Here is a 26,053-nt window from a genome sequence, read left to right on the forward strand (position 1 = left end):
TTTTGATGGCAAAAAATTTAAAAATGATCCTATTTCTTTTAACATTTTAAATTAATACCTAATTATTGAAAAAAAAAATTAATCCTTTTTATTTTAAAATTTTATATATCGAATTAATGTTAATTAAAAATATAGAGGACTATTTTGTATTTTTTACAAAAAATCAATTTTTTTAAAACTGTTTCTCAGGCAAGGAGGAGCTCTGCTCCTCCTTGACCCACCGAACGGCGGCTCTATTCTTAGATTGGCCGAAAATTTTTCCGGCCAATCTATTGAAGAAATATATATATTTTTGAAAAAGGTTTAAAAAGAACTATGATTTAATTTATTTTAATTAGAGTTAATTAGTATTTAAATGTGATTAATTAGAGTTAATTATGATTTTTATAAATTTCATTATCTAATTAAGTGCCACGTCAACATGGGGGGGGGTCTGAGCCAGTTTTGCCAAATTCAGGGTAAAAGTAATCTGGTTTTCTCAATTTGAACGACTTTGATATTTTGTGCTGAGTTGAGGGGGTAAAGTGATCCTTTGTTCTCTATAATTTGTATAATACTAGCAAACTGCCGTTTTAATTTGTCAATAGTTAATGGATTGGATTGATTTAATTATTTTTAGGCTTCATCGTCCAAAAATATTATACCTTTTTAATTTTTTTATTTAAACTTTTTTTTATTTAAACTTTTAAAATTGTCAATTTTTACCTATTTTCCAGTTTTTAATTTTTATTTTAGTTGTAGCCATTCGTTTAAATTGAAGTAGAAAAAAGTTTAAATGTGCTCTATATATTTTAAATTTTTTATGGTAAAAGAATAAATTGGAACAATATGAAACATATTATGAAAAGCATGTCAATCCCGGAGCACGACTAAGTTGGCGCCGTATGTGAGAACCTCCAGGATTTGATATGCTCCAACCTGATTGAGAACAGAGAACGACGGTCAGAAAGAATGCTAGCTGGAAGGTGGTTTCCAGATGCTTATTTTAACGATTAAATTAGTCTTTGATGATAGAAAGAAGAAAGAAAAAAAAAGACAAATATAAAATGGAATGAAAAAGAATTATCTTAGGATTTGAGTATAAGGTGATTTATATAAGTAATATTTCTACAGTTTGATTTTTTTCTTTGGCGAGGTGGTTCATCACGATTATGATTGCAGGTTGAACTGGCGCTCTATATGTTACAGGTGAAGGAAGTTAGCGCCAAGTGAGGATAATGTAAGAACATGCCTGTTGAGGATAATATTTTTTAATTCCAAAAAATATATACATTATTTAGTTTTTAAACATCTCAAAATAATATATTCATCATTACAAAATTCAAGAAATTTTAAAATTAGTTTTTCTATTTTGTTCTTTTTATACCTACTATGACATTATAAATTAATATAACTATTTTTAAAAAACGTAATTAATTTGATGCATAAAGATATAAAAAGAAAATCACTTAGGATATGATTTTGGTAATATGATTAGTGAAATTTGACATTTATTTTTCTCTGAAAGAAAAAAAATTACCATCTCTTTCATTTTGAATGTCTAGTTTTAATAAAACACACATATAAATAAAGTAATAAAATATTAATTTAAATAGCAAAAATATCCATATATAAATATTCTAAACATCAATATTTTAGAGCATCTCCAAGGATGCTCTTTATAATAAAGATTATTTTTATTAATTAGAAAGTTTCTAAAAGAACTATAAAACAGAATAATTTTTTTCTAATTTATTATTCTTTTTTTTTCTTTTGTCAAAGCTGGCAATCAACTCTTTAGAATCTCAATTGTTAGTTTGTTAGTTACCGAGACGTGGTTCGAACCCACAAACTCTTAATGCGCTTAGAGGTGCCTTATCCATTTAAACTATGCCCCCATTGGCATCACTTTTTGTTTCATAAATGATTTGTTTACCAGATTACGACATTTGACATATATAAATATTTACAAATATTAATAAATATGTACAAATTTTACGTCATTCACACCATCTATGTCGTTTATATTGAATACATCGTCTATAGATCTCATCATCATGATTAAAAAAATGATGCAGCCGATGTTTCTAACGCTCGTAGCCATTTCTTAAAAATTTAATGCCCAAACATACTCTTTCCATATATCTTCAAAAAATATCCACCATTTTATCTTCATGGGGAGTGAACCCAAGACATCTAAAGCCTTAAACCTCACTTCCAACCAATTGAACTAGGAAGTAATTGGTTTATAAATATTTAATAATATTAACTTATTATTTTTTTATTGTTTTTTTAAATTTGTATGTTAGGAAAATGTTCATATTATATTTTTAAAAGAAAATATAATTAAAATAATTTTAAAATTTGAAATTTTATTGATAAGATATGAGGTAGAGAGTGAGTGAGAATGAGTGTCTCTTTCTTAGGAATATAAACGAGTTGTGCCACTCGTAAATTACTCGAGATGACTCGAGTTAAACGGGAGTGGATAAACAAGTTGGGCTAATATATAGGTAATTAAGTACTATCAATTTTAATATATATCAAATCGAAGCGAACCGATGTATGCCCCTATCTGTAACTTTGGTGCATGTACTAAAAATTGGCGTTATATAGCTCACACAACGCACGTCTATTGGCATGAAAAATGGGAAGTTGATTGAGAAGAATTTCAATCTTCTTTCAATTGTCTCTTCTTGTAAAATACATCATTATATTTTATTTTTATGGAAAATAAATTTCATAATTATAATTCGATAGTTAAATACATTAACAAATTTAAACTTATAACAGTTTAATCCATTATTTTTATGGTTTTTATCAAATATATTCACAACTAATTTACAATTACGCAATATTATTCGTTTACGTGTACAAAACATATCTTATTTGGCATGTACAAAATCGTATCACACCAGCTCTAAATTATATATTAATATATTTGGCAAATATTGTAAAAATAATATACAAAACTGGAAAAATTAAAAAATTATAATATATTGAAGAGTTATTGTCATATATATAAAAATTCCAATTTTTTTTGTTTTTTTCTTTGAGTTAAGCACATTTTATCAATGTAACACCCCACATCTCAACTTTTCCAAATTGTTAATCATATAACTCAGTGTCGTCTTAGGGATTTTTTCTGTGGAAACAATATTGTTTTAACCGATTTGAATGATTAAAACGACGTCGGATGTATTTAGAATCTAAAATGACAAAAATAAAAGGTTGAGATGTGATTTGGCAAAATATGCTTAAATCGACAAAAACACGAAATGTGAAATTTTTTATGGGCAAAAGGTACAAAAAAAAATCTTTTAGTTTTTACAAAAGTACAGATCAATTCTTTTACTTTTTTTGGATATAATTAAGTCCTGTTTGTTTTCAAATAGAACAAATAACTCTTTTCGTTCAACACCATTAGAAACACTCGTTAATCTCATAATCATTTATGAAAAACTTCAAAAGTAATTTTAATATTTAAAATATTTACCGAAAATTTGAGGGGGTAAGTGTCCCAAAAATAAACTAAAAGGATTTATTTGTTCGATTCTAAAATAACGAGGGTTTAATTGTTCAATTTTAAAAACACACGGACTTAATTGTGCCCAAAATAAAAAGGCTTATATATACTTTTGAGAAAAGGTCGAGAGTTTTTTTGTACTTTCTGCTTTTTTTTTACAACAGTAATCCTATATTTTACAAATGAACTATAGTTATGGATAGATGATTTTTGTTTTTTCCATTCATTAAGCAACATTATTATAGTTAGTAGTTACTGGTTAGTACAAGGCAGTCCGTGAAATCGGCCTACTCTACTGCTCATATTTTGATCCAAGTTGAGGAATGAATTGATATTTTATTAATGAATTGCGCCAGTACTCAGAGTGGCCTCCAAGTGTGTGTAATACATAAATGGTAATCTTATAAAGACCAAAGCTCTCAACTTAAATTTTTGGTTAAAAAACTTTTGATAGGGTTGGCATAGCTAGGTGTGCTTTATTAGGGTATGACCGAATAATAATCGAATCAAATTAAAATTTTAATTTGATTCTATTTTTAGTTAATTCGGTTCGATTGTGGATAACAATTTTAAAAATTACAGTTAATTTGTCTTTATCAGTCTTTTGATCTGAAATTTTTAAATTAACAGAACTGTCCAAATTATTTATATAATATCATTTTTGCATTTCCTTTTAGATATTTAAGGTATTTTTGTAGTTTTTATAGGACTTAATAAATATCAATTTATCGTATATAATTAAAAATTAATAGCAATTTTTTTACTAAATAATAATATTAATAAAATGCAGTTATTTGGTTAAAAAACCCGACCGAAATCAATATTTCCGTTCGATTTCAATTTGGTTACTTTTATAAAAATTTGAAAATTCATTTATGATTAATTTTGTTTGGTTTGATTTAGTGATCGAGCAGATCGATGCATACCCCTAGACGCAGCACAATATTATACTATGCATTACGAATCAGCACAAAAAGTAAAGCAAATCTAACGTTCATAGAATCGAAGAGAAGGCCTTCTCTAGGCAACAAATTGAACTTGGAAGAAAATATTTTAATTTGGCATGATATAAGCCACCAAATATGGCCTTCAATGGAAAATGAATACCTCAAAGAATGAAGTTTCAATTATTGAAAGCAACAATGAATATAAAATTTAATGTAGTGGTATTGATCGTGAAGATTAATTGATCAACTTCAAGCATGTCTTTTGCTGTAGAGAGTGAAATTTATAGTTTTATTTTGGTAGCTTAACAATCTCTTGTAGTGACTTGAATGGTCAAACTTAAGTGGCAGGCACTTTACATGAAGATTCTACTCGAAGATAAGGGGCCTATGAGACTTTTACCCTCTCCCTGCCTTTTTGTGCTTAAAGTTACAACATATACCAAATTATGAAGTTCCATAATTTGAATAAAGGATCACTTTACCCCCTCAACTTGTCACAAAGTATCAAAAACGTCCAAATTAAAAAAATGAATCATTTCTATCTTGAATTTGGGAAAATTGGTACAAAATCCCCCTCCCCACTCTCACCGAAGAGAGTGAGACACACTCTCCAGTTTTGATGATGGTTTTTTTTTCCTTGGGGGTTTTTGATGGCAAAAAATTTAAAAATGATCCTATTTCTTTTAACATTTTAAATTAATACCTAATTATTGAAAAAAAAAATTAATCCTTTTTATTTTAAAATTTTATATATCGAATTAATGTTAATTAAAAATATAGAGGACTATTTTGTATTTTTTACAAAAAATCAATTTTTTTAAAACTGTTTCTCAGGCAAGGAGGAGCTCTGCTCCTCCTTGACCCACCGAACGGCGGCTCTATTCTTAGATTGGCCGAAAATTTTTCCGGCCAATCTATTGAAGAAATATATATATTTTTGAAAAAGGTTTAAAAAGAACTATGATTTAATTTATTTTAATTAGAGTTAATTAGTATTTAAATGTGATTAATTAGAGTTAATTATGATTTTTATAAATTTCATTATCTAATTAAGTGCCACGTCAACATGGGGGGGGGTCTGAGCCAGTTTTGCCAAATTCAGGGTAAAAGTAATCTGGTTTTCTCAATTTGAACGACTTTGATATTTTGTGCTGAGTTGAGGGGGTAAAGTGATCCTTTGTTCTCTATAATTTGTATAATACTAGCAAACTGCCGTTTTAATTTGTCAATAGTTAATGGATTGGATTGATTTAATTATTTTTAGGCTTCATCGTCCAAAAATATTATACCTTTTTAATTTTTTTATTTAAACTTTTTTTTATTTAAACTTTTAAAATTGTCAATTTTTACCTATTTTCCAGTTTTTAATTTTTATTTTAGTTGTAGCCATTCGTTTAAATTGAAGTAGAAAAAAGTTTAAATGTGCTCTATATATTTTAAATTTTTTATGGTAAAAGAATAAATTGGAACAATATGAAACATATTATGAAAAGCATGTCAATCCCGGAGCACGACTAAGTTGGCGCCGTATGTGAGAACCTCCAGGATTTGATATGCTCCAACCTGATTGAGAACAGAGAACGACGGTCAGAAAGAATGCTAGCTGGAAGGTGGTTTCCAGATGCTTATTTTAACGATTAAATTAGTCTTTGATGATAGAAAGAAGAAAGAAAAAAAAAGACAAATATAAAATGGAATGAAAAAGAATTATCTTAGGATTTGAGTATAAGGTGATTTATATAAGTAATATTTCTACAGTTTGATTTTTTTCTTTGGCGAGGTGGTTCATCACGATTATGATTGCAGGTTGAACTGGCGCTCTATATGTTACAGGTGAAGGAAGTTAGCGCCAAGTGAGGATAATGTAAGAACATGCCTGTTGAGGATAATATTTTTTAATTCCAAAAAATATATACATTATTTAGTTTTTAAACATCTCAAAATAATATATTCATCATTACAAAATTCAAGAAATTTTAAAATTAGTTTTTCTATTTTGTTCTTTTTATACCTACTATGACATTATAAATTAATATAACTATTTTTAAAAAACGTAATTAATTTGATGCATAAAGATATAAAAAGAAAATCACTTAGGATATGATTTTGGTAATATGATTAGTGAAATTTGACATTTATTTTTCTCTGAAAGAAAAAAAATTACCATCTCTTTCATTTTGAATGTCTAGTTTTAATAAAACACACATATAAATAAAGTAATAAAATATTAATTTAAATAGCAAAAATATCCATATATAAATATTCTAAACATCAATATTTTAGAGCATCTCCAAGGATGCTCTTTATAATAAAGATTATTTTTATTAATTAGAAAGTTTCTAAAAGAACTATAAAACAGAATAATTTTTTTCTAATTTATTATTCTTTTTTTTTCTTTTGTCAAAGCTGGCAATCAACTCTTTAGAATCTCAATTGTTAGTTTGTTAGTTACCGAGACGTGGTTCGAACCCACAAACTCTTAATGCGCTTAGAGGTGCCTTATCCATTTAAACTATGCCCCCATGAGGTATTCTGAACGAGTTTTAACTATAAGACGATATCTTAAGCCTTCCACATTCAGAGTAATCCCCACCCGAATAGTGTAGGTCCTTTCGGCTGGCAGACTCTGACTCTAAATTTTAAACGGATGCATATATATAAGTATGGTTTAAATCCGTGACGTTACTTAAAATAGAAGAGCGCCTTACCAACTCACTTGTGCTCTAAAGTTAAAATCTTTTAAACTTAAACTTACACATATCATATAAGAGAAACTTCTCATGATAGATATTTTTAATCATTTGAAGAGGATGTTTTTTAAGCTCATAAAGAAAAATGAACTGGATGCATATATCATTTGAAATATATCTCATTAGTAAATTAATTTCTTATCCTTTTTCTAAAAAAATCCTTTTTATATATTTTTTTTATTATTATTTAAAATCTTTGTATTTTTCATAGAATTAATGAATTTGATTTGCAATATTCCATCTCCACCTTAAGTTTCTCTGATCTTGAAAGATTATTGTAATTTACAGTTTTATTATAAAATGTTGATAATTTAAATAAGGATTGGGATTCCCTCAAGTTCATTTTAAACTTGAGGGGGTCATGTTTAGATCTACACCGTTCATTATAAAATAAACGGCGTAGATTAATTTAATTAAAATTATATATTTTTGATCTACACCGTTCATTTTATAATGAACGGTGTAGATCTGAACATGACTCCCTCAAGTTGAAAATGAACTTGAGGGAATCCCAATCCTTTAAATAAATATTATAGCTGATTGTGTTTCTTATCGTTTACAATTTTTTCCGAGTTTAGCATCAGAAACACTCGCTATGCTCAGGTGTCAACTGTCATTGAATTGTGGCCGTCCGATAAACAAGGTTGGTCTTGCAAAGTTTGAAAAGTGTCACACCCACCACAACTTTAGCTCAGACATCTCCACAATTCCATCGATCAACATCAAGTTGAACAATGTCAAAGTTGACCAGGGTTTTTAGACGTAAATATATGAACTATATATAATTTCTTTTATTTTATTTTAAAAAGATTGTAACTAATACAATAAGATAGCGATTGATCACTTCATCCCTTTCAAATTAAAGGATGGGAAAGGGGAAACTAAAAGTATTTATTACTTCATCCATTTCAAATTAATTGATACTATTTCAATTGTTTTATTCTAAATTATAGATAATGGGTTATTAGTTTAATAATTAATTATCATATATATCATCATTAGTAAAATGTATTAAAAAAATAAAGATTTTGTAAAAATAAAAATTACCGCTATGTTAATTATAAAAAAAGTACTACTATGTTAAATATTAACAAGTATTATATATTTTTATATAAAAATTAATTTATTATATCTAAATAAACTAATTTTTTTAATACTCAAATTTATTCTAAACTGTTAATCAATTTGACACAAAACAACATTAATAAATTTTTAAATATAATTACAATAATTTTTTAATTGGCGTGATTTATTTAATTTTAATTTTAATTTTTTAACTAAATCCGTCATAAATGTTTTTCATGCTAACTTAACAATATAAGTATAAGGAGATAGTGCTTTTTTTTTTGAAGCAAGGATATAGAACTTTAAATCACTAGTATTATATAATAGTCTAATAGATGGAATCATTAGCAAATATTAATATATGGAAAACACGATCTATTATAGGTCTACAAACTAAATTATAAATATGGGAAAATGAATTATTATATCCATAACTATAAAATAAACAAAAAATATTATGAATAAAACAATTTAACAGTTTACAATTTAATATTTTGAGTCAATTATATCTAACTAGATTAAATGATAAATATTCTAATTAAAAGAATAATTCAAAATATTAAGTTAAAGAGAGTAAAATATTTTATTTTTATCACTTGGACCTTTTTTTCATTTACTATTTAAATATAACTAGCATAAATTATAAAGTAACTAATTTTCTTTAAAAAAATCAATCATTCAATTGTGTCATTTATCAATCTACTACCGTATGTACAATTAAATTAACATTATAATTACATTCGATAGATTTGAGACTTTTACATATTAATATTATAGATCAATTAGATTATCTCTTTGCATATTATATGAGCATCTGAAGGGAGTGCAATGTATATACATAAATTGATTCATACTTTTACTTTATGTGCAATATAGTAATACTAATTAGACCAACCAATATGGTACACTACCTCTATAATCACTAGATCAAATAAACAATCATACAAACATGACATTGTAACTTTATTAGCTTTTTTTTTTAGTTTAACTATTGAGTTGCTATGCATGAGTCCTAATTATGGAACAACCTTCCACATTCATATTAACTATTATTCGAGTCGGATAAGTCACTTGCGAAAGATAAAGTGCTAATTCTAAATTTTGAACGGGTGTATAAATGATTGCGGTTTGGATCCACAACCTCATTTAAATCAGAAAAATGTATTATCAAATTACCAACACTTTCTAAATATAATTTACTAGCCTTACTCTAGTGCATGGTTGTATGTAGAAGAGGATAGTGTAAATTAATTTCTTCCTAGCATGCAATCATTCTAAATAAATGCACACCTAACCTAGTATATTATTTCATGGTGATGTATATACGTAGATGCCTGCATTTACTAAAAAATCATCTTATTTGACATGAAAATCAACAAAATTTGCATTGATCTCCGTTAAAAAAAAAGGTAAAAATGGTGTAAAACTATTTTATCAATCTGTCCAGCTTTAGTTACAATTTCTAAATACAAAAATGGACAAAAAGATAGCTTCCAAAAATGTAAAAAAAATGAGAAGATCCCAAAATCCCTTCACTATTTATTTCTATGATTCAGCACCCACATCTGTTGTTGAACCAATTCCTACCTGCAGCCATGGCGATGAACTTCCATTCATGTTCATATCCTTTAGTTCACTAAGCTTCGCAAATTTCACCGTACTGTCCACTTCATCTTCCACATTCTGCATTGAACCGCTGCAGTTATTAACGTTATTACTAATGTTAATGTTGTCTTTATTATCATCTTCATTTTGGTGTTGTTGGTGTTCGTTGCTGTCTTTGTCTTTTGCTTCAACACCAACCCAAGTTTTCAAATAAATCTCTGTCGATACTTCGTAGCTCGGCGGGTTCGCCGGTAAATCACGCTGGATTTTGATATGATCCGCCGGAGCAGGGAGGTTGAGATCGAGCGAAAGGTCGAGGGCTTCTGAATTGGTTATAAACTTTGGTGATTCTTGAAACTGATGAAACTTAGCTAATGAAGAAGCTGCGTCTGGTGAATTTGAAGTTATCCAATGGCACCTTTTGTGTCCACCTAAAGCTTGACCGGACGAAAACACACGGTGGCAAATTGAGCATTCGTGTACTTTAGATTTCCTCTTTGAAGTCGAAGCTAGCGGCGGATTTAAAGAGCCGTGTTCAAACTGAAATGTGGATGCTGATTTTGTCGGGAAAAACTCTTCATGTGTAATAACATCATCATCATGATCAGCTAGGGTTTGATCATCCAGTCCCTGGTCGAGTCGAGCTGCGAAGCACCCTTTAACCTTCTTGTGACTCGCTCTATGTCCTCCCAAAGCTTGGTGAGAATTGAAAACTTTCTTGCACGCTTTACATTCGAACATTCCTTTACTCGCGACGGCGCTTTTCGCCTTGTCGCCTATAGGCGCTGGTCGATAAGCTAGAGGCGTTGCACCCATGAAATTCATTGGGTTAATTCTTCGTTGTTCCTCGTCTTTGCTAGCTGAAGCACATGATTCTTCGGGTTCAGCGACGAACGGATCAACTGTTGCATTAGATAACATCATCAAACAGTTTGCAAGATCCTCTTCTTCGCTTGAAGGGCAGCTCGAGTTATAATTATTATAACCAACCTTAGCTCTAAGTGATCTTTTCCTTTTCGACCAATTACTACAGCCTCTCCTCGTCGTATCATCATCACCGTCGGATTCCGGCGATGAAATGAGTGAGTCAGCGTCTTCGCAGCTGCATTTTCCATGTTCAAGAAAAGCTTTCCACGACAAAAATTCTTTACCGCAGTTTTCACATATACGACAGCTTTTTAACCGGTTAGGGTTTGTTCGCAACGCGTACATTCTCTTATTACTGGGAGGAACGTTATTATTTCCCTCCCAGTCGCTAGCTGGATCATCGTCGTCTAATTGAATGCCTTCGTCGCCAATTCCATGCGCGCGCATGTGCCCCCCGAGAGCCCTACCGCAACCGAAGCCTTTCTTGCAAATTTTACAAAAATGTTTATAGTTATTAGGCTGTTGCTCAACAATTAAAGCCATGTAAATGGAATTTAAAATTAAAGGGAGAAAAAAAAAGAATAGATGGGGTTAAATGAAATTGGAATTAGAGGGGTGAATTTGTAGTGAAAGTTGTTTAGGGGTTGTATGGTGAAGAAGTTGTTTAGTGGAAAGTTCCTAGTTTTTAGAAATAGTAATGGTTGTGTATTTGTGGATAAGTAAGAGTTGATAAGGAGTGTAATGACAAGTGGTGGGAGGGGAAGAGGGGCGGAGACTTTTTCTACGACGACAAGGTGGTGGTGTGGTGGCGCCGCCGCGAAAAAACCAACGGATAGAATTAGTGATGAAGTGTGTGTGTGTGTAGTGTAAGAGTGAGAGAGTGAGAGAGAGTGGTTCTAACTGCCAAAGCTATTCATATCCCTTCAATTCCAAGCCAAGAAAACTAACCCATGCTTCTCCTTGTCTGTCGGTTGGTTCTAGCTGCTTTTCCACACATATATTATGCGGTAGCATTGCTTATTAATTATCATTAATTCATCATCATACATTAATTTATTATTGATTAGTATTATTTTCATTTATAATATATATACTAATTCTTTTGTCAATTAGTTAAGATAAATTTTATTATCTCTCAATAACTATAACTTATTTGTCATATATATTATGAATTTTGAATTTCGTCAATTTATCATTATTTTTTTCGAACGTTGAATATCTTTATGATTCATTTTGAGCTGAGTGACGTGATAATACATATTTAACGATACTTAAAAAATGACAAACTAAACTTTTAAAATTTATATTTTATGATAAATAAGGTATAATTGTTGGTGGATAAATCTTGTCTCTAATTTATTATATATAGTGGTTCTGAATTAATAAAAATATTTAGTTAAATTATATTTTAGGAGTATTATTTATAAGGTGACTATAACGCATTATTTCCTCTAATTTTCCTTCTCTGTCTCTTATTTGTTTGATTTCCCTATCTTTAAGCAATTGGATAAGTTAATTTAGCTGAGTTCTCAGTCCAAAGACGCAGAATTACAGTTTTGTAGACTTTATCAATTTTATTTGATTTTGCAAATGCCACTGCGGAGGAAAAATCTATATTTTAATCAATTCTATATTGTACCACAAAAATTTAATTGAATAGTTAGTTTTCCTTCTGTAATGAATTTTTGAAAAGATTGATACATAAATATATAGGAATCGATCCGAAAATGCTGAAAGAAAATTTTATTTCTCATTTATATATTATTAGTTCTAATCTTGAGTTATTTCTGCTTTTTAGGGTTATACTTTGAATGTTTGCTGCTTTCAAATACCTTTAGATTTTTGCTGCTTTAAAAAATATAAAATGCACTGAAGACTTGCATTATGGCGGACTGATAAAGTTTATTTCTTAAAAAGGAAAAAAAGAAATTAACCTATACTTAAACATAAGTAGCTAACCTTCTTTCACTTCATAAATTTTTATGTCCTAATGATGTAAAAAATTCAATGATGAATTAAGAAACTTTAATATATCATTTTGAAATTTAAATTTATTTTTATAGTTTTATAAATAAATATATATGAATTATTAAAATTAAATTTTGATGCATCATGTCAGATGTAATATTTTGAAAGTAGACTGAAATTAATGATAAATCCTTAAATTTGAACTACAATTATCAAAATTTAGTGAAATTTACTCCAATTATTTTGATCCTATTTGTCAAATGATCCAAAAAAAATTGAGAAATATTGATTAAAATTTTGGAACCCTAAATTTCCATCAATATTTCTTTTGATAGAATAAAAAATAGTATACTGTTTTCGTTTTAATTTAGTTTTCTATTTAAGTAAATGTATTTGTTTATGAATAGATGATAGTATTTTATAATTTTTAGATAGTTTTATAATTGTAATTTAAATTTATCATTCTTATCAAATCACGTCATTAAGTAGGCAATTCAATTTTCAAAATTAAGATTTTCACCAATGAACTTAACAAATATGATTATATTAATTTTAAATTTTTGTAATTTAAAATAAAAGAATAATTTTTTAATATTAAAACAACAATTAATAAAAAAACGGAGGGTTATGTCTTAACTTTTGATTCATTATGTACTCCACCTCATCGCTAATTAAAGGTAAGTAGCTTTAATTTTCCTTGTTAAAGATTTTTCAGAGTTAACGCAAATAATAGCATTATATGTGTAATGAATCGAGTTGGAGTGGGCATTTTCAACTAGTCGGTACTGAACTCAAGGCTAAGCAAAGCTTTAATTCCATGGAGTAGCGCAGTGGGTTTAGTCCATAATTCATTAATTATCATAATTATATTTATGCTTCGATTTAAAGCATACACAAATCTAATTACTGATTACTTAAGTAGGTGATGGTGACAAGTAAAGAGCTCACTTGCTTATAGTTTAGTTCTTTTACTAGCTAATCTCAGTTGCTCTAGCAATGCTATTTGATTGAGACACCTTACTAAATAAGTTAATTTAAATTAATTTGGTTAATTTAGATGATTAATTACTAGTAGTACCTACCACTTCACTAAATGAGTGATTCACCTAACTGATTACAAAGTGACCCACTTCATTTGAATTTGGCAATTTATGGCAATGATAAGATGATCATATTTCATATCAAAGCCTTTTGCAATACCCAATTTTTTTTTCTTCAAAAGAAAGCCTTTTGCAAGTGTAAATTAAACTTACTTAAAGTCTTTAAAGTAGTGGAAAAAAAAATTAGAAGTGAAATAATTGCATTAGTTCATGAGGGTATAACACATTCGCTACACACCTCGCCTTACATTCCGGAAGGTTAAGTAGGGGTGATCTTGCTTTTCATTTGTGTGTCCATTAGACTTATTTAAAAGCTATTTCAACTCTAACACAATATGTTTGTCGGTTAGACTTCTTTAAAAGTTATTTCGACTCTAACACAATATGTGTGTCACTTAGACTTCTTTAAAAGCTATTTCGACTCTAACACTAACGCCGAACTACATTAATATTTTCAATACTTTTTCGTATTTGCCTATCAGTATTTGAGCAATTAATTAACTTTCCACTTACGTAAACCTTATTTGATATCTAATTTATATAGGGTTAGTTATTATTATCTTTTTAAATTTAGGTCCAAAATGTTATTTCCCTTTTCCATTTGAAAATTACTATCACCTCTATGATTTAAATGTTTACACAGATGAAACCCTTCTATAATGGGGTTTTAATTTAAAGTATTAAAGTGTAAAAGGGGAAATGTGATTTTTGAAAATTTATAGGGGACAACAGTAAACTAAAGGGGTAACAGTGATTAATATATCAGGTTAATAATTTATCTAGCAAAATAAATAAATAATTCAGACATGTTAATGGTGTATCTGAAAGAGTTTAGACCAATTATTCCTATAGAAATTGATCTTAATAGTTGTGATCAGCTGCATTGGCCCCTAGGATAGTAGGATTTGAATGATTGGATCATCCGAACGTTGGATAATAATACAGAGAAGGGGTCAGGGCCAGTTGCTGAGTTGAATTCCGTGGCCCATGAAGTCCATTTAAATGAGAAAATGAGTTGTGCCTGAAGCCCATTGTGGAGAGTTGATGATCAGTTCCAACTTATATTATGCTCCCATGCTTAATACTTAGGATCAGCTGAATTAAAACCCTAATAATTATGCTTACATAATCCTGTTTCTTGAGCATTATATTTAAATTGTATGGTAAATATTTTACTTAAATTTAAATTGTATGGTAAATATTTGGTCTTTATTTCCATGCATGCAGGACAAACAAAATTAGCATAACTAGATCCACACCACACATCCACCTGAGATTAACCGATGCCTAATAAAAAGATATAACTTTATAGTAATTAGTACTGGTAGTTTTTTTATAATAGTAGGGCATAATCAGATAGTACAATAAAGCCTTTAATTTCCACGTGGACTCTAATTTTAACAAGTCTGCTCCATGGAAAATACCAGCTACAATCTATAATATATATAGTTATTATTACAGTTATCCTAGAAATTGACAACTGATCGGTAAGTCTTCCCAGGCTGCCAACCAGCCGGAATTACGCCACTTGCGACGATGGTCTTGCCGGACTCGAGTGAGGTGAGCCTGAGAGACAATGGGCCACGCAGAACAGAGTCAGAATTGAGCCGCCAAACTGCACCCCAAGATTGTTGCATAGGCATCCATGACTCTTCTTCGTCTAGAGCCTCTTTGAGCTCCATGGAACGTAGCTCGCCATCTCCGTCTTCGTACTCGATTAGGGTTGCGAAATAGTGAGGGTTTGAACCAGAATCCACCCGAAACACCACACTTCTGCCAGGGTAGTTGCACGGAACTCTGATACCCATAGTGTTATAAATTAAGTTAGGTCAATGGTTTATAATATTTAAATATTTAACTTACCAAAAAAATTATTTCCGTCATCGTACAAGTTTCGCTTAAGCTTTTAATTACAATATTCACAATCGTATTTAAAAAATTGATTGTGATTTTAGCAAGTTCCACTGATGGTTTAATCTGGCATGTATGTATTTTTAATATTTTAATGTATGCATAAAAAATATCTATGTATATATTTTTAAATTCATATAACTATTAAGCAATTTTAAATAATGAGCTAAAATAGTGTCAAACTTTTAAGTTAGGCTAAAATAACCAAAGCTTTGGTTTATATGTTCGAAAAATTGATTTTTTTTCTATCTATTAGGCTATTAAAATACTTATTTTCTCATAATATGATAAATTATTCTAATTAAGCATGAAAAGTATTGAAATCGATCGTGAAATATTCAAACATAAAGTCCTTTTCCGAAAATAGTTAATAAAAACGAATTATGTACGGTTGACCAAAATTATGTGACTATAAACTAATTTAGAATAATTAAGAAGGATTTGATATGGCATTTTAGCGTCTTTTATATCGATGGCTTACTTTTTATACTGAATCTGCAAGACACCGGCATTACGGAGTTGATCAGCGTGGCCGGAAGTGGCCATACCTCCAAAAGCAGTACCGCTTAAATCAAAATGAACTGCTTCTGATGTACAACCTGGACACTCGTCCGTTACAGTTAAAGTCACTGGGTTGCCTGAGCATGCAGAATGTGAGCTGCATTTCACCTGATAACAAGCTCCACATCCTTTGCCGGACTTGTATATTGTAGGGTTTCCGGCGGCAATCAGTGAGTTGAACGGTGCCTGATCCACTGCATTCTGATATCCACATGCTCCACCTACAAAATTCATCATAATTTAAATTTATAGTAACAAAATAGTAATGCTTTATTTGTCATCATGCATTATTTAATTTGATTTGTTTTTTTCATTTTTATCATACCGTCACTACCGGCGCCAGTGGGACCACCGTACCAAGTTGCTCCGGCCGGTGACCAATCAGAGTCTGAAGACATTGAAACATTGAAAGATTTGGGTTTAAAACAGTGGCAAGAGTTCAACAAAAAGACAAGTGCAAAGACTGACAGGAGGATTGAATTTTGTTTGACAGTAGACATTATTATTGCTTATTATCAAACAGAAACACTAAATATGATGGAATATATTTGATGGATTTGAGAAGATAATAAGAGCCGTATTTATAGAGTATATAGGGAGTGCATGGCTTGCAATGCAACCAGTAATCAAGTGCCAAGTGTACCAGTGATCTTTACTTCAGGAAGAAGCCAAAATGTTAGATCTTTGAGATACGGAATTAATTTGAAAATTCTTATGGGCCATAGATAAATGTATATGAAAAAGGGTAAAAGATTTTATTATCCTCTTGGTCTATCCTGCATCCAAAATTCTTTTAGCTATAATATATTATATATGTGTGTTTCATATTTTAAGATGACATATATATATATATATTTATCATTTGATGTGTACATATTTGGACTACATGAATGTATATTTATTATTTAAAATGGAAGATGAGAGATTGACAAAAAGAATTATATATTTTAACGTAACAATGTATATCTAATTAATTAAACTATATAACAATATAATCAAAGAGCTATAGTTTAAATAGTAGTGTTGAGCAATATTCTGTTAAGACCGTGATTTTAATCTCTCTCATAAACGCTCCATTCTCTTCAATAATCAAAAACATAAACTACTAATGTGTGTGTGTCTAAAAAAAATTACTTTTGTCCATTTATATATAATATCGTGCCACATCGGTTAAAGTATGGATATATTTGGTAAGATTCGAAAAAAAAATGAACAGATTTGTCATATTGTAAAATTATTATATATTTTGAAAACTAGACATAGTTATGGATAGATAAATATATTTTGTCTATAAATTCTCAAGAGCTGTGCATAATTCTCACATATATTTCTGATTGTTGTTAGCCGACTACTAGCTACAGAACATAATAATCGCTATCTGTTGGAAGATCTTCATTAATAGCTTGCTATATTTATATGCTAATAATCAATCAAGATGGTTGGCATGACAAATCAATTTAAAATCAGTTTTAAATTTGAAATTAATACAATTAATTGTCTCTAAATGAAGCTTGGCATTTAACTTGCGTCTGCTTGTGCATGGAAGTTAATCAGTTGATAGTATCACATGCATGGTATGGCCCTCCACCCGTTTTCAAAGGGATACGAATTGGACTCTTACTAGATTCGAACTGAAAGCGAAAAGAGTTCGTTACTTTTGCCGTTAATGTGGTTTTGGCAGTTGAATATCTCACCTGATTCCTTCATCCAACGGTCCACAATTATTCCTATTTCCACGTGACACTCCACATCATTCATAAACGCAATATTTGCCGCAAATTGGGGTATTTTGTTCTATTTTTTTATTCATTTTTTTATTAACATAAGGTGTTTTGATTGAATGAATTCAACTATAATATACACCTTAAACCTTTCTACTTTCAAGTTAATTCTATTTGATCCGGATAGATCTTTGCGAGAGATAAAATTTTAATCTTAAATTTTAAATAGATGCATACATGAATACTGTTAGAATCTGCAATCTCAATTAAATTAAAAGAGCGCCTTACCAATTCACTTTGGTCTTGGTGTTTATTTATTTAATTTATTAACATGTAATTTTGTTGTGTTTTGTGTTTATTATTTATTATTTATCACAAGGATGAGGCTATCTGATAGTGATGTATAATGGCTTTCATAAATTTTCACATGTTTGGTAGGGACATTGATGAATAATGTAGATTTTAGTAATTATTTTGCTAAACAAAATAATGTAAATTGTTTAGAAAATGTTGAAGATAAAAAAAAGAAAGAGTTATGGTTTATTTGACTCCAATAGTTAAACTTAAATCAAGCAAGATTTTCACATGGTTATCACAATCAAAGGACAAAATTGAGGCCGACTTAATAGAAATTTAACTCTGTTTTTCCTTTTAAAATGTAGCATACATAAGCCACGACGGCTATCATTTTCAGTTTACATTCATGTTAGATTTTATATAAATATTTAAAAGCCTAATGCGTTAAAAAATCGAACTTGTAACCTATTTTTAATCCTATTTTAACATTGGAAAATTACCAATTTTACCCTATGTTGCATTTTTTTTGTTTCAATTGTATCGCCACATATTAAATTGACGTCTTTTTCATTTAAAAAAAATTCGAAAACGTTCTCCATATCTAGCATATATTAATTGTATATGTTTAAAATTTATTTAAATTAATTAAAAATTTAAAATAATTTTAATGTGATTATGATTTTTAGTTAGTTTTCAAAAATAAAGAATTTATTTGTACTTTATTGAATAGAAATGAATCTAATTTTATCTTTATACTTAATTAATTGAATGCTTTCATTTTTTAAATAAAAAGATTGTCAAAAATTTAAAAATTGTGGTACAGTTGAGACGAGAAAATGCAAAATAGGATAAAATTAACCAGTTTTTAACGTCAGATTATGATTGAAAAGGGATTAAAAGGTCGGAACTTTTTAAGGCATTAGACCATATTTCAATTATAGAAAAAATAAACTATTTTTTTTTTAGAAAAAAATGGTTTCACATTTCATGAAAAAATATTTAGTAGGCAGTGGACGCCTCATAATTTTTTCATAAAATCTGTAAAAACAAAATAAAAAATTATAACTTTTTATATAATTTTATAAAGGTGAATAAAATAAAAAATTAAATTATTGAATTTAAATAATATTTTATTATTTAAATTTATAAGATAAGAAGTTGTCTGTCATATATTTTTGTGAATATCTGGCCATAATAGCTGGTGAAATATTAAAAATGACCTAAAATAAATACCACTGGTAGAAATGGCATAAAATCAGATTGTTGAAGTCAATAAAAGCATGTGGCTTTTAAAATAGAGATGGACAATAAAGTTGATTAATTAGCAGATGAAGCAGTTTGAAAGAGATTTTCAAATTTATTTATCTTATTCTATTTTAAAGAAAATCGGTTTGAAAGAACTCCAAAAGAGAAATACTAAAGCAATGTAAATTATCAAAAAAAAAATATTAAAGCAATGTATGTATAAGAATACTTGAGAATAAAGTAAAGGCCTAATGGCAAAAAAAACCCAAACTTTTACGACTTGTTGCAATTATATCCAAACCTTTTAATTTTTGCAATAATATTCAAATTGCATTATTTTGTTGCAATAATATCCAAATTGTATTTTTTGTAGCAATAATAGTCAAATTGATGGCTAGACTTGTTATTTTTAATTAAGATATTAAGCTATTATTATGTTTTGATGTATAATAATATAGTAAAAGTCCCAAAAAAATGACAAAAAACTCAAAAAAATTCACATAAAAAGTGCAATTTGAATATTATTGCAACAAAATAATGCAATTTGGATATTATTGCAAAAATTAAAAGGTTTGGATATAATTGCAACAAGTCGTAAAGGTTTGGGTTTTTTTTGCCATTAAGCCTAAAGTAAACTACTCAAATTAGCAAAAGATGTCCTAAATTGGGTTTGCTCAGTTATAAAAATGGTTTAAACAATGCATAAATGCTGGTTTAATCCGTTGCATGAAATAAACATATATGATAAATGTACCGTAATTTATATGTTTTGAACCGTTTGATCAATTAAAATGTTTTTTTTTACTCAAAACAACTAACATTAAGGATAATCAGCGCGTAATACATCGGTAAGAAAGTATGGTGGACTATCCACCCATACCTTTCGTCCTGTCATGGAATACGTGGCTCTAGCAAGACTATGAACAACACAATTCGCAAAATGATAAACAAAAATAACCTTAATATCAACCAAGGAATTCAACAAACTAACACAATCTAATAACAAACAAGATAGAACATAAGTAGAGTTAAGTTCAGCATTAAGAAACTGAACCACATTCAAGCAATCAAATTCTACAATCACCTTTCTGCTTTTTTACACTCTTGATCCAAGAAAGAGCCTCCTTAAGAGCCCAACCTTCAGCCACAATTGGAGATAAACATTCTGCCTTTCTATTCGTAAAAGCAGAAACCCAAGCACCTGTCTGGTTTCGTTCAACAACATCACACCCCGTCCCCATTCCTGAATCAAAACAAGCAGCATCCACATTAATTTTCAACCACCCAACAGGTGGTGCTTCCCACACCAAAGCTCCTCCTTTAAAAGTATTGTTCAGAACATCCCTCATCGAGGCCCTTTCACACGCTGCCATTGATACAGAACATGACTAGCTCTATTAACCACTACCTTTGGGGTATCTCTAACCTTATTCCACAGCAAATTATTTCTCGCTGCCCACACGCTCCACAGAAGCATCAGCCATAACTGCTTTATTTCCTCATTCATGCATATATTCATCCACATAAAAAAAGTCAAGGATCGAGTTTCAGACCCGGTTATTATTAGGAATACTAATCAGCCACATACAATTGATAACAAAGACACAATTTATGAATAAATGAGGCACCGATTCAGCATTATTCTCACACAAGAGACATAAACTAGAAACATCACATCTTTTAGCCTTCAATGCATGTAACGTAAGCAGCCAGTTACGCATCCCTTTCCAAAGAAAAATTTTACACTTTTCTGGAACCTTACACTTTCAAAACCATTTCCAGAAAAACTCCTCCCCAACCCTATCATTTCTTCTATCACCAAAGGACATTCTATAAGCACTTTTAACTAAGAACGTCCCCCTCACCTCTGGGTACCAAATCAGCCGATCCTCCTCAATATTGTTGAGCAAAACAATTTTTCTAATTACCTCCCTATCAGCATCACCCAAGACAGTAGCCATCCCACACCCTAACTCCATTCTCAACTGTAATCAGAGACTCCACATTGGACTGCTTACAAGCATCATCCAAAACAGAATTCACCATGCCAAACCCATCATCAGGAAGCCAAGGATCTAACCCAATTCTCACCGAGTTCCCTCTCCCAATTCTCCATCTAGTACCCTTTCTAACAATCTCTTGAGCTGCCATTAGACTCCTCCACACATAACTAGGATTAGCACCCAACTTAGCATTCAAGAAATCAGAATTATAAAAATACTTAGCATGAAAGACTCTGTAAACTAAGGAATTAGGAGAACTAAGAAGCTTCCAACCTTGCTTACTCAACATAGCCAAATTAAAGTCTCTCAATTTCCTAAAACCCATACCTCCCAGGTTCTTAGGAAGACAAAGTTTATCCCAATCACTCCAATGGATACCTCTAGACTCCTCTTTTTTCTTATTACCCCACCAGAAAGCATTTAGGCAACTCTCAATATCCACACAAATACTCAATGGAATAAGAAAAACGTTGAAATAATAATTTGGAATTGCTAACATAACAGACTTAATAAGCATCTCTTTACCTGCAGCTGATAAAAACTGATGCTTCCAACTCTGAATCCGAGTCCAAATCCTTCCCTTAAGCATGCCGAAAACAACACTCTTATTCCTACCAATCGTAAATGGTAACCCAAGGTAGGATCCATCTATGCTCATATCGCAAACACCCAACTTCTGTCTAACTCCCTCGGCAATTTCACTTTACACGTTACTACTGAAGTAAATGGAAGATTTAGAGTAATTCACCTTCTGACCAGAAAAACCTTTATAAATACTCAGAACTTCACAAATCTGCTCAGACTCCATCATATTAGCCTTAAAGAACAAGAGGCAATCATCTGCAAAAAACAGATGAGAGATAGATGGGGCCCTCTTGCAAATCTTTAAGCCATGAATCAAACCCATACGCTCTCTATTTTGTAACATCGAGCTTAACCCCTCCGCACACAGAATAAACAGGTAGGGCGAAAGAGGGTCGCCCTGCCTTAAACCCCGCTCAGGAACAATAGGCCCAATCTCCATCCCATCATGAACAACAAAGTATCTTATAGAAGAGATACAACGCCAAATCAGCTCACTAAATTTTTTTCCCAAAACCAAAAGCTAACAACATCTTATGAAGGAAACCTCACTCAAGTCTGTCATAAGCTTTTGTCATGTCAATCTTCAATGCTGCATAACCATCCTTCCCCTGCTTCTTTCTCTTTAAAAAGTGCATTGCTTCAAAAGCTATCAACACATTGTTTGAAATACATCTACCCTGCACAAAAGCACTCTAGCTTTCGGAGATGATATTCGGTAAGCTATTCTTCATACGACCTGCCAAGATCTTAGAAATGATCTTATAAAAAACATTGCACAACGAGATTGCCGAAGCTCACTCATCTTTGAAGCATACTTATGTTTCGGAATCAACGTTACTGCAGTGTCATTCATACCTCATAACCCACACCTGTCTGAATAAAACCGTTAATGGCTCTAACCAGATCACCTTTCACTATAGACCAACATGTCTGATAAAACGCTGGGGTGAGACCATCCATGCCCTGCGCCTTGTCCCCATTCATACTAAAAACGTTGTGTGAAATTTCACTACCTAACACTATATAGATCCATTATTAAGTCCTTAAATTATACGTATTTTAATTAACTGGTCTATAAAATAAATTTTGTTTCTCTTTGGTCTCTGCACTTATAAAAAAAATATGTTTTTAATCACTAACAACGTATGATTCACACTCTAAAAATAGCGAATTTTTTTTAAAAGACTGTCACATAACTAACATAATTTAAAATGGAGATTTATTTAAGTATTTAAAGATACGTTTTTTCATAATTTTAAAACCAGAAAATAAATAAAATTTAATTTAAAAATCAGTCAGTTAACAGCCGACCACTCTACCGCTTATAACCTACTGTGTATGTATAATTTAAGAACATGGTCAAGCCTCTTACATTTGGAAATTGTTGCATCTACCCTATAGAACGGTGCATGAACTATCTATCAAACATGGGCTTAAACAGTAAATTAGCCAATACTATCTGTTCCTAGTTTAGCCCATCTATGTCAGAAAATCCTAACATTTAGATGAAATCCAATACCTAGTATCCAAAAGCTGACATGGAACTATTTGTTTTTCACAAAGATGGGGCCAAATCAGACCAGATCATGAGCACCATCCACCTTGGACCGAGATTTAACTGTCTTTTTCTCAAGCCTGGTCTAAATCAGAGCCCATAATTAGGGGTGTACAAAATTTACATAACCATGTGAAACCAACCCAAACCACTATATTCATTTTAATCATAAACCATCGGATTATTGAAATTTTATAACCCAAATAAAAAAGTTTCTTGGTTTATTTGGATTTGTTTGGGTTATACTCCCTCCGTCCCACAAAAATAAGCCGTTTGGACAAACACGGAAATTAAAAAAAAAAAGTTAGATTAGTTAAAATTAGTTTATTTATTTATTTTTCCATTTTTAGCCTTTAATAATTTTTTAAATAAATTAATAATGTATTGGTGACTAATTTTTGTATTGGTGTATTTTGCATTGGTATTAAAAAATGACATTTATTCCATATTGGAATATGGAGCAATTAATTAAGTTGAAGATAACAATGTACATTTATTAGGGGTAAGTAAGATTTTTAGGTTTAAAATTATTAACCAAAAATAGAAGGTGGCCTATAATTTAGAACACCCAAAATAGAAAGGTGGCCTATTTTTGTGGGAAGGAGAGAGTATATTATTTAAAGTACATATGTATTTATTTATTGATTCACCAAGTTTTTTCAAAAATAATTTTTTTGATATTTTTTTCTGGAAATAAATATTTTTGAAACAATATTCTTTTTTAAAAAAATAAAAAATTCTGGGAAAATTTTATATTTTTTCTGGGAAAAATTTATTTTAATTTTTTCCTAAAAATATATTTTTTTTCTGGAATTTTTTTTTATTATTATTATTTATAAAAAAATCAGATTGAAATTTGAATTTTAAATTTTTCATCTAAAGTGGTAAAAAGCAAAGAAAAGCAAGTTAGATAACCCACATAACCGATGTTAGTTTTGAATAACTAAACTAACATAACCTAAATTATTTGGGTTATAACCCAAGATAATATTAAGAATTCAGTTTGGATGGTTATAAGCTCATAACCCAATCAAACTGAATTTGAACACCCCTACCCATAATAACTCATTTTAATGGGCGGATTTGAACTTTTACAATTGTTTAAATTTAATTATGGTCTCAAAAAAGCTCAATCCAAAATCATGGGCCTATTTGATTCAGCTGTTTCTTATAACTGGTAGCTGTTGACTGGTAACTGGTAGCTTATAGCAGTGTTTTAAAAACCGAACCGGTGAGGCCACCAGTTTTCGGTTGAACCGGTTCAATAACCGGTTCAATGACCGGTTCAATAAATTAAAAAATTGAAAAAAATTCTGATTCACCGGTTTTTTATCGGTTCAATCCGGTCCGATTCGGTTCAATATCCGGTTTTGTACCGGTTCAACCGGTTCAACCCGGTCCAACTAAAAAATCTAGTTTTTTGCAGTTTTAGACCAGACCACTGGCCGGTTCGCGGTTCAACCGGTTCGACCGGCTGGTCCGGTCCGGTTTTTAAAACACTGGCTGATAGACCATAAGTGTTTGATGAAATTTAATTAATTGCAGCTGTTTATATATAAAATGACCGTAAAAAACATAATTTTTGTTTTTATTTATTAAATTATGAATATATTATATATCATATATTTTTTAGTAAAAATATTAATAATTATTTTTTTTATAAAAAAAAATATTTAGTTTAAACTTTTTAGATATTTTTTTTTTAAATTATGATAAAATGTTCAAAAAATTATTAAATTATAGTTGTTTTAATATAAATAAAATAATTTTATATAATTTATAAATGATTAGAGTATTTAAAAATAATTTTATATATTAAAAAAACGATATATTCTAATAGGAGTAAATTTGTCTAAATAATTAAAAATATTGAAACAGCTATCAGCTGCTTTTGGTAAAAAAAATTCAAAATAAAGTTTTTCAAGCAGCAGCTTTTAGAGGTTAAAAAAACTTTAAAAACAAATTTTCACCAAACACTTTGGTGAAGTTTTTTAAAAAGTAAAAGCTAAAAGATTCAGCAAAAAGCTGAACCAAACACCCTCTCTATAAGTATAATATGTTATTTGAGTTCAGATAGTAGGTATGAGACCTAAATTGAATTTGATTTTTTATTTTAAAATAGTCAGTTCAGTTGGGTCCAATCCAATTAAGTCCAAAATTGGCCCATGATTAGATCCAATACAAACCCTTATTTGATTAGTTTAAAGAATTTATGATTTTACAAGGTCAATATATAATTAAAAATGAGTTAAAAGATAAGTATTTTTTAAGACATTTAGCCCAATAAATAATATAATCAGCTAAAAAACACAATTTAATGTTATATTATTAATTTATTAGTTATGTCTATAAATTATCTGAAAAACAA

At 29.9% G+C, this 26,053-nt stretch overlaps 4 protein-coding genes across 4 annotated transcripts; all 4 read right to left on the minus strand.

Annotated features, from left to right (window-relative positions):
• Nucleotides 1-9,663: 9,663 nt before the first annotated feature.
• LOC126688156 (zinc finger protein ZAT9-like) lies at nt 9,664-11,642 on the minus strand. Its single transcript, XM_050382763.2, has one exon. The coding sequence runs from the start codon at nt 11,280-11,282 to the stop codon at nt 9,813-9,815; it is 1,470 nt and encodes a 489-aa protein (XP_050238720.1). The 5' UTR covers nt 11,283-11,642; the 3' UTR covers nt 9,664-9,812.
• A 3,466-nt stretch (nt 11,643-15,108) lies between these two features.
• LOC126688078 (putative expansin-B2) lies at nt 15,109-16,843 on the minus strand. Its single transcript, XM_050382652.2, has 3 exons — nt 16,605-16,843; nt 16,200-16,500; nt 15,109-15,604 (listed from the first exon to the last, which is right to left on the minus strand). Exons 1-3 carry the CDS (start codon nt 16,777-16,779, stop codon nt 15,274-15,276), a joined length of 807 nt encoding a protein of 268 aa, XP_050238609.1. The 5' UTR covers nt 16,780-16,843; the 3' UTR covers nt 15,109-15,273.
• A 3,519-nt stretch (nt 16,844-20,362) lies between these two features.
• On the minus strand, nt 20,363-20,891 carry LOC126687956 (uncharacterized). Its single transcript, XM_050382507.1, has 2 exons — nt 20,627-20,891; nt 20,363-20,538 (listed from the first exon to the last, which is right to left on the minus strand). The coding sequence occupies exons 1-2, from the start codon at nt 20,889-20,891 to the stop codon at nt 20,363-20,365; spliced, it is 441 nt and encodes a 146-aa protein (XP_050238464.1).
• A 417-nt stretch (nt 20,892-21,308) lies between these two features.
• Nucleotides 21,309-22,203, minus strand: LOC126687957 (uncharacterized mitochondrial protein AtMg00310-like). The gene is made up of 2 exons (XM_050382509.1): nt 21,634-22,203; nt 21,309-21,527 (listed from the first exon to the last, which is right to left on the minus strand). The coding sequence occupies exons 1-2, from the start codon at nt 22,201-22,203 to the stop codon at nt 21,309-21,311; spliced, it is 789 nt and encodes a 262-aa protein (XP_050238466.1).
• Between the last annotated feature and the right edge of the window lie 3,850 nt (nt 22,204-26,053).

This window comes from Mercurialis annua, linkage group LG6, assembly GCF_937616625.2.
Source record: "Mercurialis annua linkage group LG6, ddMerAnnu1.2, whole genome shotgun sequence".
In the NCBI taxonomy this organism is placed as follows: Eukaryota; Viridiplantae; Streptophyta; class Magnoliopsida; order Malpighiales; family Euphorbiaceae; genus Mercurialis; species Mercurialis annua.